This window comes from Rhea pennata, chromosome 1, assembly GCF_028389875.1.
Source record: "Rhea pennata isolate bPtePen1 chromosome 1, bPtePen1.pri, whole genome shotgun sequence".
NCBI classification, from domain to species: domain Eukaryota; kingdom Metazoa; phylum Chordata; class Aves; order Rheiformes; family Rheidae; genus Rhea; species Rhea pennata.
In genome coordinates, this window is record NC_084663.1 from 24,215,072 (window position 1) to 24,235,139 (window position 20,068).

At 36.1% G+C, this 20,068-nt stretch overlaps 1 protein-coding gene across 1 annotated transcript in view; it reads left to right on the forward strand.

Annotated features, from left to right (window-relative positions):
* The window catches only part of LOC134154982 (V-type proton ATPase subunit S1-like), a 48,843-nt gene that overhangs the window by 10,598 nt on the left and 18,177 nt on the right, over positions 1-20,068 (forward strand). The window contains exons 4-6 of the mRNA XM_062601674.1: positions 2,158-2,351; positions 3,625-3,668; positions 8,116-8,201. Of these exons, the coding sequence (XP_062457658.1) occupies positions 2,158-2,351; positions 3,625-3,668; positions 8,116-8,201 (324 nt within the window). The remainder of the gene's footprint in view (positions 1-2,157; positions 2,352-3,624; positions 3,669-8,115; positions 8,202-20,068) is intronic.

Genomic DNA, 20,068 nt, shown 5'->3' on the forward strand with positions numbered 1-20,068 from the left:
AACTGTGAAGTTACATAATTATTACTGTAAATCAAAACTTTTTGCTAGTCCTATGTGGTATAGTTCTGCCCATCTACTATTCTAGAATTAGAGGTGCATAGATACTGTATGATAACCTGTATAATTGATTTTGCCATACCAGGACTAGACATCATTATAGTATTGATATCATCAATATTGATAACATCATATTGATAGTAAACGATATTCTTTTCATAATCAGCTGGCTAAACAGCATCATATAATCTGCTTTTGATAAGAAATTGCTTAACAGGAATATGTTCTACTGATAAAAACATGATGATATTGCTGTTTCCATGTTAGAACTGTACATTGTTTAGGCTACTCATTTTGTCTATCCATTCAAGATAACATATTTTGATAACTTAGGTAATTTTCTGTATCTGTTTTTTTTTTCATTTTAATGATATCTGTAATTATAATAAAACTCAAATAGTGCAGCACTTTCCTTTGATTCTTCTTTTCTTATTATAAAGTCAGTCAGGAAACCTGGCTATGCCTGCCCTTCAAATGGAAAACAGTTGAATACCAGTGGCTGAGACAGATGGCAGTGCAGTATTGGTTAGGAGCAAAGATTCAGATTCAAATATTACTCAGTAATGATGCATTTTATATCTTTTGCTACAATAAATGAGTAATCTGCCTAATATATATCCTTAGAAGAATTGGCTACTGCCATTTTGACTGCTGCTAGGGAGAGAGGAATTAAAATAGCTAAATCAAAACAAAATAATCGACTATTGTTCAGATTTTACCCCTGTAATCATTTATGCAAAACTAGAAGGGAATGTATCATCCTTTTCTACCAGAAGGTGCTAAAAACACTACTCAAAGGCTTATGAACCAGATCAGTATTTTCTACTCTGTTTTAATTTTTGCAGTTACATTTTCTATTAGTCTGTCAATTCAGACATTAGTACGTAATCCTCACTTACGAGCATCTATAGAAATGTGAAAATAACTAGCCTTTGCCTAGAGTTCCCTCCTTTTGAAATCAACACTGAGAGAAAATATAAACCACGGGAGAACAATATGAGCAATTAGAAAGAATCAGAAAAGGTCAGAAAGTGGTAGGCAATCACAGAACATACAAAAAGGAAAAAGAGTAGGAGGAGAAGAGTGTTAGCAACACCACAACACTTGCACCAGTTGGAGAGAAAGAGTCTATCACACGTTGGATAGCTGGATGTTAGATCAAGTGACAATTTGACTGAAGTGTTGAAATGCAAAAGAGAAGTTAAGAGAGTTAAGAGAAACTGGAACTCAAAAAAATCTTCAAATGTTCACGTTAAATTTTTAGCAGATTAGTTTTGATCATTCTCAAGTCTCCATCTTGCATTTTCTTTCCTTGAGTATTTCAAGTGAACTTTATCATCAAGAAAAATCCTTGGAAAGATGTTTTTCAATTATTCAGGCTTCAATTTTTACAGAATGAGAATGTTTTAAAATCCATTTCACTCGAGTATTTTCATCAGAAACTCAGATATGAGTATTAAAAATAAAGAAACAGATACTCTGATGCTTGATTATATGAACCAGTTCAGCCTGAATTTTACATTTTGTATTTTAAGTGGGAAGACAGAAAGTACATAAAATACATTAAGTTTGTGTCTGGAGGCTTTGTAGATCCTAAAACAGGTAGCATTCTTTAATTAATAGTTACAAATCTAACACTTATCTGTATTGTGAACTGCACTACTAGGATATATACAAAAGCAAGGTATTTGCTATACTCTGTACTGCACTGAGATGGTGGAACTCGTGCTCTCCTATACTGATCCTTTTGATGATCTTTGCTTCTTTTTTCCTTTCTCTCCATCATCCCCAATGCCTTGTCCACCTTCCCCTTTCTCAACCTGAGAACTTCAACTACCTCTCCTCTTCCGCCACACATGTTGAAAGAGCAGTAAGAATTTGATGTCACTTAGTGCCTTAAGCTTGCCCCCCAGCAGTGCATGAATAAGAGCCGTAGCAGGGGCCACTTGAGCAGCCTGTGGTCAGCGTTATGCTGATGTGAACTCACTTAATGTTTACCGTGATGATTCCTCACCTTAAATATTAAATTAAGCATATAGAAGAAATGGTTTGTGTTTAATTATTAAGCAAGTAAATAAGCTCTCTATAAATTTATTGCAGGACATTCTTCAGTCTTCTCCTTCATCTTTAGTTTTGCCTGCTGTTGACTGCAAAGCTACCCGTTATCTTTTGGGCTTTCTTCAGGAGTCAGCAGACTGGAAGTTAACAAACATAACTAATCCTGATGTCTCTCTGCTAGAAGTGAATACATCTAAACCAAACTTATTTGTAGTACAACTACAACCGTTTATCAGGTAGGAATTTGTCATAATTAAAGTTGACCCAAATATATGCAAGATTTTTAAAGCTTTTTGAAAATATCTGTAATATTCAGGAAATTTAAATATCAAAGTGGAAGTTTACAGGATCATTAAAGTTAATTTTCTTGTAAGTGTACTTTCAATTACTTTTTATGTTTTCTGATGAGGTTACCAGGTATAATAGCTGAACTGTGTTGAGAAAATCAATCAGGCATTCCTCTTTCACTTACCTCATTATACGAAAACAAAAGGACAACTAATAAAATTAAGCAGCAAAACATTTATAGCAGAAAAGTTGAATTGCTTTATGCAATGCATGATTAACCTGCAGAATTAATTGCCAGAAGTCATTCCAGGAGTCAAAAAACTGTCAGGATAAATAAGCAGCCAAACAAATATACAAACAAACTAAAAGTTAATGTCAATAATGAGACTAGTTTCCAGCACACTAGAAGGAATAAGAAGGCTATAATTCTTCATGTGTCCAAACCTATGACAACCATTATCTAATGGAGGTAGAGACAGATTATTCCTTCAGGTGACTATTAGCTACTTCTAGGGCTTTCGGAGCTCTGTGGATTGTCTGGTGCAGATCACTCGTGGATACTGGTGCAGATACTGGATGTGGGTCACTGACCTAATCTGGGATGGCAGCTATTGTAATCAGTTCAGCAGAAAGCTGTGCAGTTCCTATGCATTCATACTGAGTACAAGTGATGGCAATGGCACATTGAGGAAATACTAAATGTGAATATATTGAGTCCATCTGCCTATCTTGTACTGGTCTTCTCTCTTCCTTAATTGCTACTTGGGCATCAGTACATGTTAGTATATGGCCCATGTATAAACGGACCTTAAGAAAACACAATCGTAGCTATCGTGTCACTTCATAAATGATATCCACACTTGGCAGCCATTCTAAAGAGCTCATGTACAAATGTTAGACCAGGGAAGAAGGAAGGCATCAAATGCAAGGAAGGCTGGGGAAAGGATAACCAAAATAATATGAATAACCTGGCTTTTCTGCAGCTAGGGAAGTTTGATGTTTCCGAGGAATCATCTGAAGATGTGTCCTCTATTGCTAATTTCTAACTGAGTTTGCAGAAGGAAAAGCTTGTGAATAGAAAAGAGAACAGTGGAGGGACTTTGTAATCTGGCACTTAAAGTGATACCTATGTACCTCTGTTCATACCTATATACACTTCTAGGTAACATTGTTCTTCTCTGTAAAAGATTTTTAATTATCTTTCTCTCACTTTTTTTGTAGTAACTTAAATGATGTTTCCACCCTGGAAGCAATTGCTGAAAATGGTAAGCAATGTGACCAAGATATTACTAACATTTCATCGATTAAGTCTCTATTTTTGCTTGAACAGATTGTAATCTCTAGAGTTCCCTTTCTTTTTTTTTTCTTTTTTTTCCCCCCTATATAGCACTTATAAGTAGTCAGTTAGCACAGTGCTTAACTGAATGGCTGATTCAAAATCCACTGAAAGGAATACAGCTCTGTACCAGACCTGATTCGCAGTTATAACGTACCCTTGCTTCAGTGATGGGCCTTTACACAGAGCCTGAGATCCTCCCAGTTCAGAATATGAACCCTACATCTCAAGAGCGGCTTAGACTTACTCTTTGGATCTTTCCTTTGCACAATTTTTTGGAGATGTCAGGTTCATCTAGTGGTTCTGAGGTCTCAGTCTTCAAACAGAGACTAGGTGATTGATTTTAGAATTGTTTATTGGTTTTGCAGGTATTATATACAGCTCAGTGAGGATGAATCTCTCTGTACAATTCTATAATAAACCTTTTCTTACCTGGTATCTGGCTGAAAAAGAGTTACCATACACTGAGAGAACTCTAACTTCTTGTAGGGTGTTTACTTACTACTCTAAAGTAGAGACCATGTTATAAAGTCTGCAAATCACTGTAGTGGTAGTTTCAGTGACAGACATTGTGCAGTAGATAAGGGAAACAATTAAGCAGTTTTCCCTTCTTGTTCCCAGGAATTATTAGATACAAAATATCCTTGACTGCTCTAAACATGAGCTGCTTTAATGGGCATTTATATGTTTGTCATTAGCTGCACAAACTCAAGCATAAGTTAACAGGAGAACTGTGGGATGATGGAAGAACAATCTATACTAACTTTCTGGTTAGTGTGAACTAGCTGTTATCAGGAAAGATATGTGTGGATCTGGGAAGACATGCCACTTTGTATGGCTAAGTGCAAAATTTTGACTTAGTATTCCGAGTCACAGCTGTACTCTAGAAAAGCAGAAATGTGGGCGAAATCCTCACCTTCTGGTACTTTTGCCAAAGCAGCCACTGAATACATTGCTGAATAAATCCTGCAAATATTATCAGCAAGAAGTTTTAATTCAAACCAAAGTTATTGAGACCCTGTTCCTTTAAAGTAGCCCACTGAAAGTCTTTGCAGCTGATGGGACTGAATCCCAGAAGAATCGCTTCAAATGTAGTAGTAGAGAGTCCCAAATACAGCTTTCAAATCATGTGTTCTGATCTTTATCAGGTCTATGTTTTGTTTGCAGCATCACCACAGTCACTTTGCCAAATATTGGTATTAGGAGACTCTTCAAGGTCATAACTATTTGCAAGGTCATTAGTTATTGGTATTTGTTATGGAGTGACTCCTGTTACATCCTATCTGGATAAGCAACAAAAAATATCATTTGTCACAATATCTGTAATATGACAAGTGAATTGTTAGCCCATAAATAGTACTTGTGATTTTTTTTACAGTATCAACAGTAAAAGCACCGAAAAGCACTGCAGAACTGTATGAAGCTGCCTAGCATTTCCCAAACCCTTTTATGTTTGCCACTGCAAATTCTTTCCTTTTCACTGTAGATGATTTAAAATCTGATGTAACCAAACATTGGAGAAATCTCTCCTACTGTTTCACTCCCTACAGAGAGCAAACTCTGTAAGATGAAGCAAATAGACCCAGATTCTGCCCCAAGGAAAAGTACTGTTCTGAACTGTCTACAAGCTGAAGAAAGACAGGTTTTTCTACGCACATTATTAAAATGAGATACACCATGAAATCCAAACAGGACTTGTTTGAATCCCCCTGCTCATGATTCAAGGGATTCGGGCTTATTTCCAGTCTCTCCCTCCCTATTTTTATGGATAGACAGGCATGAGGTAATTTTTATAAAACTGTTGCCACAAATATTCACCTGTACACTCTCTTTTTTGTAGTAAGCTTTGGGGGGGAGCAGCTCCTCCCTTTCTTAGCCTTCATACAACCAAAGGACATTTTTTTCGTCTTCTTTTACCTCTCTTCATTTTTCTTTATATCTCTGTTCATTATTTTTTTCTTTCTTTCTTTTGTACAAGGTTTTTTGCCAGTTTTTCTAAATGTTTCTCTTCTCAAGAGAAGGTTCTTCTGCCTTCTGTCATGTTGGCCTTATGAATTCAGCGTACCTCCAAATCAATGACAAAGCTGCGTATGACTCCACTTGCGTAACGTGAAGTTCTTTGATTGCTTTTGCATCTATCCCTCTTTCCCTCTGATTCTCAATCTAGTCATCCTCTTCCTCTTCTCCTGTCCAATATTCTTCCCCTTTTCATAGGGCTCTTTTCTGTTCTTTCTCTCTTGTTCATAGTTTATACTCTCTCTTTCTCTTGACTTTTATCCTTCCAGAACATTTCTTCTCAGTTTCTTTCTTCCCACCCTTTATGTATAAAATCACACAAAGAAATTATAATAGACTAGAAATTAATAATAGCACTAATCCTACAGTTCCCTGGTGACGTTCAAGAGATGTGTCTCCAGTAAGTGAGAAAGGTTTAATCCTTCCATGAGGACACAGAAGCAGAGAATTAGACCTACTAACTAGATGGTGTCATTCTGGACAAACCTTTTACATTCATAGATCTACATAGTGTTTCCTTCATTCATCGTATCTAAAATAGAACTTGCATTAGGTTCACTGTAAAGTTACTCTAATGTCAAAATTACCATCTGGAGACGACTCCTTTTCTGCTACAGAGAGACTCTAGGATAACTAATGTAGGCATGTCGTTTAGATGCTTTACGATAGGGTGGACAAATCTAGGCCCTTTGCCTTGAAGAACTTGCAAATACTTCACAAGTAACATAGATTATGTGGCTTGGAGGAATGTTATGGTCAACTTTATGGTCATAAATATGCTTGCAGCAGCCTCTCTGAATGAATGTGTTGCCTCTAGAATGTTCTGAAAGGCAAGAATCATAGATTTTACTGGTAACTATAGTTACACATAATTCATTATTGAAGTGAAATGGAAATGATGTGTGATTTCAGAATACAATCAGTTGTTTCAATGAAAGGAAAAACAGACAAAACCTGTGAATTTACCTCTGTAGTAGTATTCCTTCCACAAATTTTAACTGAGGCTCCCGATATTTTTAAAAATAACTTGTTCTCTGTGCATACGGAACATGAAATTTACATTGTGTAATTCCTTAAATCCTTGGTCCCAAAATAATTACACTAGTAATTAGCAATTACTCTGTTTCTCATAGCAGACACTTTTTAATAATAATTTTTTAAAAGTGAACTTTGCATAGCTGTGATTCTCGACTAAAATAAGGAAATCAATTTGATAAAAAACTCATAGAAAAAATATTTACACTTATACAAAAATTAGGCATTTTTCTTAGTTAGGATACCATAATTGCTATAAGCGTAACACTTTAAAAAGGGTTAAAAAAGTAAGATTTACTACTAATACAAGAAAATGAAATACAACTGGTGTAAAGTATACCTTTGAAATCTGAACAGCTTGTTTGTCTGGGTTATAAAATACCCATTCATTAGACGTTTGTGGATGAGAAGTGGGAAAACACTGATAAAGTGAATGTTGGTCTAATGGCTTATTTATCAGTCCCAATGTTATCAATTATCAGTCCCAACACTAATAATCATTCTTGATTCACAACTATTATGCTCCTTATCATAAGTGGATCTTAATATTTCTGTATACAGTTTGAAAACATTTATGAATCATAAGTATTTGTCATAACTACCTGTAGTTGCAGAACTAAAAGAGAATCATCTGTAGAGAGTTCTTTGGACCTTATTGAAAATTCTAGAAAAGTCTGGCAAGAGAAAAAGTTGGAAACTCAAGCATTTTCTGTATTTCTTCTAAATATAAAAGCCAAATTGGAACCTTCGCTTCAGGACTTGACCTTTCCTTCATTTTTCAGAAATATTCCAGCATAATCTTACAGTGTAGCAATATTTTCCATACGCTGCTGAGGGTAAAGAGTCAGGCTTTACCTGTCTCTACAAGTTTCTTGAGTTTGGTTTCTCAGAGATCATTTGTTCTGTGTACTTTGTAATTCACAAACTAATACTACTTCAGCATTATTATTTATTAACTAGTCACTTGACAAACAGTTTAGGTATGCTGCTCTCATTTGTTAATTGATTTCTCATGCTCCTGCTTTTAATTTTAAAAAGTTCAGTCTTTCAGGTATTTTTCTACTGTGTTTGTTGGCTTCAAAATCACGCCTTTGTCCGAACTGCTGTAATATGTTTGCTTTATCTTGTGCAATTGGAACTGTGAATTTCTGAAGACACTGAACACGTCTTAGCCCGTTTGCAGAAGTTGTCATATAAATGGTACCAGCAACTAGACTGTATAAAGTAAATAAGATTAAACATCTAGCTTGTTACATCCAACAACTGTAGGATTTTTTTTTCTCAATTGGCAGTGTGTGTTAAATTACACAAGTTTCTTTTTATAGATAAAATAATTGGAAGACTGACCATGGGTCTACAGGACCGAGGGACTCATTTTTCAGTAATTTATACTGCAGTGAGACCTTCAAGGGTGAGTAATGTTCAGTGCCCAGACCTGCCAATTTTTTTGCATCTAACAACTTAATATTTACTGAGCAATACTGTACATGATTTTCAAGATTACACAACCAAGCAATCTATATTGTATGAGGTTTTGACCAGAAATGATTGCTTGAATTTTCATGTGCAATAGCTCTATCGCAAAACAGGTGAAGTCTAACAGTCTAAAAGACTATGAATATGCTACATCTGTAGTTGTCTTTAGAACTTATTAAGGAAGATGTTAGATTTTTCCCCCCATTTAACTCTAATGGTTGTGCAATATGTTCTATGTGGAGACTTGGATGACTTGCTAGGCTTCTCTCGGTGCAGCTGATTCATGTCTAGATCAGGCCAGTGAAGAGTGAGTGCTGTTAATTAACTGACAGCTTAAATTAATTCCTGGTTTCATTCCTTTTAGTCAATGTTTGATATTTACAACTGGAACCCAAAATTCATAACTTGAACCTTGCTGATAGTCAGAACAATGTTTATAGCTGACATCAAATCATGTTAGCAATAAGCAGCAATAGGAGAAATTTATTTATGCAGAATTCTCTGTTTTGTATGAGATACTTGATGTAATCAAGCAATATTTATATTTTAATACAATTAAATGGAAGACAGTCATGCCTTGAGGAAAACAGAGTGCAGCTCCTGCTGAAGAGAGTCATAGAAGGGATGGATTATATTCTAAAGAGCAGTGACTCTGAAAGGAACTTGTCTGTTCTAGTGGATGACACATCTGAGCTCCCAAGACAATGCTTCATTTAATTTGAGTTTTGAATTTAGACTCAGAATAACACAAACAGAGAATACAAAAATTATGATTTCCTTGTCTTAGACAACAAGAAAATCTTTACCGGAATTCTTTGTTTAGTGTGAATGTGAGCACTGCAGACAGGATCTTGAAAAGCTGGAGAGATTTCAGGAGGTGAATGTTAAGAACAGTTCAAGGCCTGGAAAACCTACTTTAAAGGGATATGGAGTGAAACTTATTTAGTTTATCCAAAAGAAAAGTAAAAGTCAACTTGACTTCTGTTTATAAGTTTTCTTTAAACGAAAAATGAATGGCTCCCTCAAAGGTGTTCTGTGTTCAACCAGAAATGATCTGGCTCTTTGCAGGAGAGTAGACTCTTGAACCTCTGGCTGTCCATCAAGGTGATTAGAATGGCCCTTTCAGACCCAAGGCAGCAGGCTGGTTTCACTGGAGGAAAACAAGAATTTTTTTCGATAATTGACCTTATGAATCTTGTTTCCAGACAAAGATTTTCAAGATGAGAATTAGAGCACAAAGGCAGAGTGGAAGGAAGCTCATATTGTTATTCTCAGTGCTGTATATTTCTTGTGGTAAAGCAGAAGACTTGAGTCTCCAGGACTTCTGACCTGCTTTTCTCATAAATATGGCATTAATGTTTTATGAAGATCTCCCCCCTTAAAAAAATAATTATTACGGGTTTTTACTGTTTGAAATGAAAGGGTAATGGTCATTCTTAGCTGCAAATATGCATTTGGAACAATTGGAATGAAAAATATTTTTAATTAATGCAAGAATTGGAGTCAAGAGCAGAAATTTTTGTAGCAATTTAAAAAGTCTTTTGAATTTTGAAATCCACACATATTTCAACAGGCTTTTTAAATTAAAGTAACTTAATTTGAGAAATTGGAACACTTTTAAATAATTAAAGCAATCTATTTTAAAATATTCTGCATTTTAGAAATGAATCTATTTTAAACTTTTCTTAATTCTGTAAATTCAAGCCCATATAAAACCATTAAGAAGGTTTTTTTTTTCACAATAATTTTAAGTTATTGCAACACATTTAAGGTTATCTGCTTCTGTATAGAGCTAGGAGAGGCAAAACAAAATGACAGCTACCTTTGAGTAGCTGATCTACCTATATATTTACATATAACCTCTTCTCAGTATATATTGAGTATCTTGCCCTGTGCTTAAACTACTGTAGATGTGAATTGTTTTGTAACCATAAGCTAAAGGATAGATTCCTTCTGCTCAGGCTATAAAGACCATATTCTATGATCTAGGAGTTACAGGGTCACTCCTCAGTGACAACCAAGAGATCATTATATATAAGAAGCAAAGACTTTGATCATATGGGAAGAGATTTTACATTACTCAGTACACTTGAAGCTACTTAGTATGAAAGATTTGCATTTACTAAGTGGGGTTTTTTTTCCCTACTGGTGAAAGAAATGAATTTTAAACATGACATACTTTTTTTTCAAAAAAAGACAGCTCGTCTGATCAGGTAAATTCATTAAATGCAGTGAAGCTTCCAAACACTAGAGCTAAGAGGTTATTTCTCTCTGGATAGCTCTGTCTCCTTACCGATGGACAGTTAACAGCTTCAGAGCATCTTGTTATATCCATTCATCTTTCCGTGATCTCTGAGAGAAAACAGCTGTGAGGCATGTGTATATTGAACAATATTTCAGACTGGAATTTGCCTCAGAAAGTGAATTAATGGGATAGGAAGCCAAACTCTCCTGTGATTGAGTCCCATTGCTGACTTGTTGAGGAAGAGATATTTAGTTTAGTTAGTGTAGTTTGGGTTATAATAGTCATCAGTAACCACAGTGCAAGATGGAGATTTATTCAGGCTAGTTCCTGTTCTGTTCCAGTGTCAAGATTTGAAGTTGGTAGGTAGAATTTAATACCTGGAAACAGGATATTTACTGACCTACATGAAATGGTTTCATGAACCTGTTGATGATTCCTCCGGATATCTCATTCCGTCATAAAAGAGCTGCCTTTCTCCAACAGGGCTGCTGCCAGTTCTCGTGACTCTCTGCCTTTGTGGTCTGGCTGAGTTGCTCTGACACTGAGAGAGTGATTTGTGTCAGATAATTTTGGACATCTGAAGTCATCAGCTAAGGCTTTCCTTACAATCAGTGGAGAGAAACAGGTGTTTTTAAAGTGTGATTCCTCGGACCTATTTTGTAGTTGTCTGCTGCAGGATGAGGCAAAACTCACCCTTCAGAAATCAGAAATCTGATTTCTCTCTGAAAACTGTAAAGGCAGTCCACATACTTACATCAGCTCTCTACATTATTCAGGCAACTCTCACACAACATTTCTCATTTTCCTATCTATTAAAAAAACTTGAGGAGGTTTTCTAATTCCTCTCAAGACTTGAGCAATCTCTTCTACTCCTCGAAATTCATTTGATAGCTTTTTTGTTTAGGAGAATCAAAACATTCTGCAGTCCTTGTTTATCTCTTGCATCTGGAAGTAGTTTTCCTTCCAGAGGGAATATTTACTGTCTTCCTTAGTCTCCTTAGACTGAGACCTTGAGGATGAAGGAGTGCTCTCAGGCCTAATGAATGAGACAAGGAGAGGCAATGGCCCAAACTGCTGTGCCCTGCTGCCTCCTCTCTGAGCAGAGTATCTTCTCAAGTTCAGGAACTCCCAAAGCCTAGTAGGGGTGGCTGATGTGAAGAACAAGGATTCAGTCTAACCAAACGATGTTATGTGAGTCTTCTCTGCTGTTTTGTCACCAGCCAGATCTCACTCACATTAGTTGCTGGGGAAATAACTTCTGTGTTCTCTGGTGAATGCTCAGAAGCTCCTCATGCAACTCTCAGAAATGGACTGTGATCGGTTTCAGCTGACATTGAGTTCTCAGGATTATATGATTTTTCTTGTTCCTGGAGACTGTGATTGAAGTCATACCTCCTTCTCAAGCATGGGTCTTGTGGCTGTAATGCATAATTTTGCCTGTCATTGTAAGACTGCATCATAAGTCTTCGTTTGGAGGGGGTAAAAACGCTGCAGTGCCTGAAAGACAGACATGCCTTGAGTCAATCATAAATCTCATTGTGTTTCCCACGCTTCAGGTTCTCTTAGTGTGCATGTCACATTTTTACAAGTTTGCTCCTCAGACTTCTGTAAGGCAGCTTTATAGTTGATGTCTTTTCCTGGTTTAGCTGAATGCTATTAAAATCACCATGCGGAAGAACCACATATTGCAAAAAGGAGATTTATGGCCGTCTCCTAGTTGATACTCATTTTTCTGATTCCACTTTTTACAGATGCATTGTGAAGTGCTGTTTAAACTCTCTCCTCTGCCTTCACATTTCCAGGTAATTTCAAATACATTAGTCTTTTAACTAATTCATTCTTCATTTTTCAAGATGCCTACTTCAGGTAGCTTCTTTTGGACCTTTTTGTTGAATCTTTGATCCCACTCAGAGCCAGCATCCTGAATTATATGAAATTCTGATTAAGGAGATGTTTTTAACTGTTTAAAATAATCAGACATTATAATGGGAACTTTCCTATGAATCAAATGTTAGCAAAACGGTGATAATTCTGTTCGCTAGAGTTGGAATTGTAGGGTGGGTGTCCTCGTGCATCCTTGAGTATGAGAATTGCCTTATTAATTTACTTCTGTATTCTTAACATTTGAAGGAAAAATTACAGTTTGAAGTAGTATAATAAGGCATCAGTGCTTCAAAACTACAAGAAGAAACCACTGGAATTGCTCAACCCTTCGTCTTCTCCCTCCAGCTTAAAGAGTTCCATTATAATAATAATAATAAAAAACCCCTTTAACTAGTAGGTGAGGAATATGCACTTAATTATTTCACAGATAACGTAGATTTTTCTCCTGATTAGAGCTAGAGTCATTTTAAATAATTACAGAAGAACTGTTTGAGGCTAGTTGAAGCCAGTTCCCTGTCACTCTAGAGGGAAAAAGAATGAACATAACAGTCAAATTATCTTGGAAATTGAATGTTGAGGAGGTGAGAAATGCTTACTGACAATTCTTTCTGATTCATTCCATGTATTAGTGTGGAATTCAAGGAAATAACTACAAGCTAATGTTTTACCTTTAACCCTAGACTTTGCACTACTCTTTTCTAGACATAAAGATTCACTTAACTTAATCATTTTGGTAAGTTTATCATTTCCTTAAGTTAAATATATTGTATTTATATTTTATATGTGCTTATTGACTTCCCTGGGAAATGGAGGGAAAAACAGAACTAAACTATTTATGTTTATTTGGTCAGAACATTTTTTTTAATATTTTCAGTTGCTTGCATATAGAACACTGAATAGATTTCTATATAAACCAAACTGGAGAGTTACAAAAGAGTTTAAAACTGAAGACTTGGAAAGCTGGCAGGGCGGTGGAGGTGAGAAGAGATACAGGTGAAGGTGATATGTTCATAAAAGCTCTATCTTAGAAAAAAAAGAAAAGACAGGAATTGACAAAATGCAGATATAAAAGCTGCAAAGAATATTCTTAAATATCTATTTTTATGCAGATAGACATCATAAAAATAAGCAGTCAGATCAAAATTAAGGTATAAACCTAAAAATAAGATAAAATATATGGAATGCCTAACTGTAAACAATGATATTGATAAAATATTTAAAACTTTCTTGAAGGAAAATAACAGGATAAAAATTGTATAGGAATGGAGTAGACCAGTAAAGGAGTGCTGCTGTATCTTGAAGGTAATTTGGATTCAGGGTGAGAAAGACAGCTATTCGAGGAATAGCTATCGAGAGAGTCTTGGAAGACTGATACTATATGGATCTGGCTTTAGCCTGAAGAAGCCGTAGACATGTACTTGTGACTTGGTGAATTGTCCTCTATTATGTTGACTGACTTAACGGACCAAAATGGTAGCCTAAGCACAAGCAGACAAGAAGACACCTATATCGTAGACATTTAAAGTTTAGTCAAGAGAATTCTACCTACATGTCTAAATAGAAGAAGTTTTGCATTATACTGTGTTCACACAAGTGAAATAGTAGCTGCTCTCGGAAATGCTACAGGAGGCAAGAGGCTGCAGAGAAAGCAGGTGTAATAATTCTTAGAGAGAGACTTCATGAAGGTGGGGCAGAATATCATGCAGAGGTTATATTTTGAGATTCTAAGTAAATGAGTGTTGAAACAACTTCTCAGAAATCCTACAAGAGAAGAAGCAACCTTTAGTCCTGAGTCGTGTCCAAGAATTGTTCAAGATCGAGGTCAGTACCCATTCTGTATTAGTTACCATTAGGTGCCTAAGCACGAAGAAAGGAAGTACAGAATATTCACCATAGAAATATTTAATTTTTAAAAAGAAGAACTATACAGAAAACCAAGCTTATAGGAAGGAAATTAAATTCATCAGCTAAAAGAGTAAAATGTTTATAGATTAGAACTATATATTAGAACTGTTATATACTCTATGTTCATAGAGAAGAAGCCATTTAAAGAGAATATGTTAAAAGTTCAAACTATATGTAAATCTGTTTTCGAAAGACTACTTTTTCACTCCTACCCTTAAGGAAACCTCCCGAAGTCTTACATGATAAACAACAGAGTGAAAGTGGTGAGGCTAATAGAAGTAAAAAAGCCATGCTTCAAAAAATCAAAGTCCTGTACACATAAAGAAAATGAAAAGGAATATAAATTCTTGCAAGTTAAGTGAAGGCAGACTAAAGAGATTCTGAGGAATAATGTGCAAAAGATATAAAAAATAATGAAAAACACATTAGACAGGAAGTCGTTTGCAGAGCGTTGGATCTAATCAAAAAGAACTCAGAAAAATATGTGACAACACAAAACCAAATGAGTATTTGCATTGATGATCTTTGTGGTGGAACATAAAGAAGTTCTCACATCAATTACTTTTTTAGTAACCATCAAGCTTCAAAAATTTTTGCTGTTACTGAGATGATCATAGAAGTCATTTCAGAACAAATCAATAAAATGAATACTAATATACCACCAAGAGCACACAATTTTCACCTAAGAGTTTTAAAGAAAATAAAATAATAAACTGCAAAAATATCAATTTTGTGATTTATGATGTACAGTGCATAAATTATATGTGTGTGTGTGTGTGTGTGTGTGTGTGTGTGTGTTTGTGTGCAAATATTTTATACATTAATTTGGCCTTAATCGCAGAGGACAGGTGGCGAGTGTGACAAAAGATTTGAAAAGAAGTCACATGTTTCTGAGGAAGTATAACCAGGAAGCAATACTGGCCAAATTGACTGAAATCAAACTAGAAAAAATGTAGATAGATGGAGAAAATATTACATAGCTTCAGTGTACTTTAAGCTGACAGATCATGTTCTTTTTTTGTAACAGAGTCATAGAGTATGCAGGTAAAAATGATCCTGTTGTTACAGTCTGATTACATTTTTTAAGGTTTTGACAGCATACCTTTCTAAAAGCTACTAAAGAAATTAATTTTCTCATTGGTAAAAGAGGTGGGATTATCTTGTGCATAAGTAAAAAGAAGATAGAAGTCACAGGTTAAAAAAAGGGGATCAATATTTACAGTGCAGTGTAATTATTAGTGAAAATCAATGGGGACTTACGTTGATACACGTGCTGTTCAGCACAATCATTAGTAGTAGGGAAAAGGGGCTGAAGTCTAAAGGTGCTATAGTTTGTTGATTACTGACAAGCTGGAGAAACAACTCACAACACTGAGTTACTGGGTAATAAAATGGCAGGTGAAATTCAGCATAATGGAAAGCAACACATGTAAGGAAAACCTTAAATATGCATATTACATTGTGGTGAGTGGCTGTTACTTCTCAGAAAAGACATTATGGTGTGATTGTGGGTAGATTTCGTAGAACATCACAGCACTCAAGAGCAGCATGAATAGCAAGCAAAATGTTAGTAATTATTCAGAAAGGAAAAAGGCAAAACCAAAAGCTTCAATTATTTCGCTGTGTAAATCCTTAGTGACTGCAAGTCTGCAGCTGGAGCACTGTGTGCAATTCTTGCCACTCTATCTACAAAGGGATACGGTAGAACAACAGGATGAAAGAGGGAGATAATAAAGTGATAAATAAAAACTCCAGTAGCATGGACAGGCTAAATGGCAAATAATTATTCACCGTTTCTGGATGCTGTTCACTATTATGACCACACACAGGAACCTAAGAGCACCAAATTCCTTGAAACAAACAAAATTAACTATTTTTCACTTTACACAGTTTTGAATGATGATAAAAGTACATGGAATTCACTGATTTGGTAAACTAACAGAAGAAAGATATATCAGAGGCTGTTACATATGTTAATTTGAATACAGTGTTCAGCTCTGAAGGTCTCTAACCCCAAGATTACAGGAATGAAAGGGAGTATTCTGGGACAAATATTGTTTTTATTTACCCTTTTCTTATTTTTATTCTGCTAGTTGCTGTCTGCAGCAGTGACAGTGAGCTAGATGGACCTTTGGTCTGACAGTTTTTTACTAGTCTTATGTATTAATTTGGCAGTGGAAGGTTGGAATATTTACATAGCATTTCTCTGTAATAGGAATGTAAATGGTAATATGTAACTTTTTAAACTAAAGGCCATGAGCTAGAAGAAGCAGCTAGCAGTTTAAAGAAAGCTCCAGTAAAGGAAGCTTATGGACTTTCCCGTTCATTGTTTCTTATTAGGTTGCTGTAGAACTGCAGCTTTTAAAATATGAAAATAATGGTCACATTAAACTGCTGTACACAAATCACTGTTCTGTTGGCAGTCAGAGTATCCATAAAAAAATGGCTAGTCAGCTGGAAATCAAGTTGGCAGTGCCTCAAGCCTGGTCTAATTTTCCTTATTTTCAGTGTAATGAAATGGATCAGATTTTTCAAGATCTCTCTAAGGATCCCTCTAAGTTGCCCCTGAGAGCTCTGAATCCCTTCCCACCTAAGAGGTGGATGCCTGTTCCTCTTTTGGAGAAAGAAGGGCTTAGAAATAGGAAACCTTTTCACCCATGCAGAAGGTCACAGCGTACTGGTTTCCTCCTCATCCTAAGGAGGAAGTGCAAAGATCTCTGACTCTAGCTGGGTAGCTTATGCATGTGTTCAGAGCAGCCTTGCCCTAAGCACCTACCTGCAGTACTTTCTTGTCTTCTTTTTCACTGTATGAATTAAATAAACAAAGCTGGAAAAATATCCTTCTGGTACAACCACAGGGTTGCCCCGTGAAAAAGCACTTAAATCCTGCACCATTTGATTTCTAGTTCAGTCTCTCATCTGTGCTAAAGAAATAGCTATGAGAGGAACAAAGAAACACTTTACCACCAAATTACTGAAAAATTTGCCAATCATCAGATTCTTTAGGAGTATTTCTGATTCTGGGAAGTGTATGGGTGATCTAAGGGCTAGAGGCAGTATAATAAAAACACCTAAGTTTAAGTGCATCCATTCTGTAACGTAGTTAAGACTAATTAGAAGGCATCTGTATTATTTCATTTTAGTTTCAGCTGCTATTCTATATTCTAGCTTTATTTTTATTTTAGAAAATAATTCAGTCATTTTATATAGTCCCACAGAAATTTTCTATTTTAAAAATTCAATATTTTCTGGTAGGAAGACATTTTGTTGGACAGATCTAGATCTACCAGATTTGTGCATGCAATGGTTGTGCTTTTCTCTACTTTCTGTTACCTTGTCTGAGATCCATTGAAGTATTAGACCCCTATTCAAAGCCGTTAGCTAATGAACTGCTGCTATATGCAGCAGGAAAGAGGTGCCGCTGTTATTCATAGATTGCTACTGTGCATACACAGGCATTATGTTCATAACACAGCATACACGCCTCTAAAATTAGAACAGAGGATGATAATCTTTTGTGTAATTTTCAAGCATTTCAAGCACTTTCAAGACTTTAACAAAAAAATAAAGAAATATATCTTTTTGGTAATGATGGGTAGTTCTACTTAAATGTTCTCTCTAAAACTTACCATTATTAAATACTAGAGGCTTTTCTATAAAAAAACTAATAACTTGGACTTGCATGCAAGCTATTCACATTTTCTTTTCGTAAGGATTGCACTCTAGAACTTCAGTAGACAAAGCTAATAATGAGGCCGGAGTGCTACCACAGTGTTGACAGATTGTTTTTGAAGTATTTGCATATTAAAATGCAGATTCTGCTTCTTCCCAAGGACCATGTTACCCCATCCCTTGTAGCTGACAAGTTTAAATTCTATAGATTTCACTCAGCAAATATATGATATCTTTTACCATTCGGACTTAGAAAATTTTGTCAAATTAGAAAGTCAGCTGATTACAGAAACTTGTGGAGCTAGTATCTTTTGGGGAAATTAGCCCTGTGCTGGCAGATCCCTTAACTCAGAGCAGTGCAATGATGTACTGTCACCTGAGCTAGCAGCAGCCACTACCGCAGAGCCAGAGGCAGTGGAAAGACTTGCCAAGCGGGCCAGCAGACCCTTAGCCCTTTCGAGAGCCTGGGATGCTGCAAGAGAAGAGGCAAATTAGCCCAGCACCAGGCTGACAAGACTCTACGCCTTCTGGCACCCAGCCTAGTATCACCGCACTCTACAGATTCACATAGGCTTACAAACCAGCACGGGAATCTCTAATATGGAGCTGTAGTGTGACATATATCCTCAGTGTCACTAGTAGACACACCCAGGGTAAATACGGTAAGAAACCCATCCTTTTCCTGACAAAACACCACAGGTCTCTTATGTAATTTGTTTGAATTTTTGCTGTAAAATCCAGACTTACAAGTTAAACTATAAAGTGGTGCCTGATATCCAATTTTATATTACATGTCATATTTTGTCCTTGTTCTGTCCTCATCATTCTACAAAAGCCTCAATGTTTACCATTTTAATGCAGCATTGCAACTGTAGTTGTTTCTGTTTTAACCCAAATGACTGAATGAGTTCATAGAAAAATATTTAATAAGTCATAAATTTAAACAGTATCAATATACATTTTAGTTCACTACAGTATGTAAGACAAGCCTCAAGTATTCTAGCACCTAGATATCTGCCTCTGGCACTTTCAGCCAAATCGCTGGCAATAGCTTGTAGGATAAAGGGGATTTCTTGCCTTTTCATTGAGCAGAACTCTTGCAAGGTGAATCTTAAATTTCATTTTGCCTCCTTACTCTTGAAAACTCCTTCTCCCCAATATATGCTTTCCTCGTGACCTTAACAATCTTCCTTGCTATTGCTCCAAAATTTTTGTCAGGGTGTGTGCTGCCAGCAGGAGCAATTGCTTGTGGCTGAATCCACCCCCAAGCCAGGCTTGCCTGTTACCTGGAGAGAGAAGCTTGGCTATGGGGTGAGAACAGCAGTAAGCATCAAGTTGGGGATCAAGCACACAATCAATCCCATAGATGTGTTAAAACAAGTCCAGTCTTTGTTTTCTAATACCAATCACCTGATAAGGTTCAGATTTCTAAAGTTTAATGCCAAAGTGTCATGACAAGGGTCAATAGTTACAGGCTACAGGAGTGGCAGTTCTACCCAGCTGCTGGCAAAGGCTGTACGTTTTGGACTCACTTGAACTGGCAGGTTAGAAACTCACAGGACAGGAAGCAAATTACTAAACTGAGACTGATGACGTTGACTGAGATGTGTCTGGAAGCTTCAGTGAAAATATGGTCATTTTGATACAAACTTGGAAGGGGAAAAGTGTTTACCAAGAAGAAAGAAACAGTGGTAATCTCCTTCCAGAAGGTATTTGCTGTTAGTTCTAAGATTAACTTTGTCTAGACTTTCTGATATGGTTTTTGTTTATATGTGTACATTCTATCTTACATACACTACGGTCATAAAAAAATAAGTGGATTACTGTGAGCAACAAAGCAAAGTAAAAGATTTTTTTTAAATTGAAAATACTTGTTTTAATTAACTCCCTATCCAGGGAATCCAGTTTGCCAGTATTACTGGCCTTTGCCTTGTGATTCATCAGGCTAAAAAGACAGAGTCCAATTTCCCTCATAAGTTTCTTTAGTGTAAGTTCTGTCTTTCTCTGTTTTCCCTGAAAGATTTGTCAGAAATGGAGATACTGAAAGCAAAGAATGGCATTGTCTCATTGAACAATATTTTTATGGAGAGAATCTG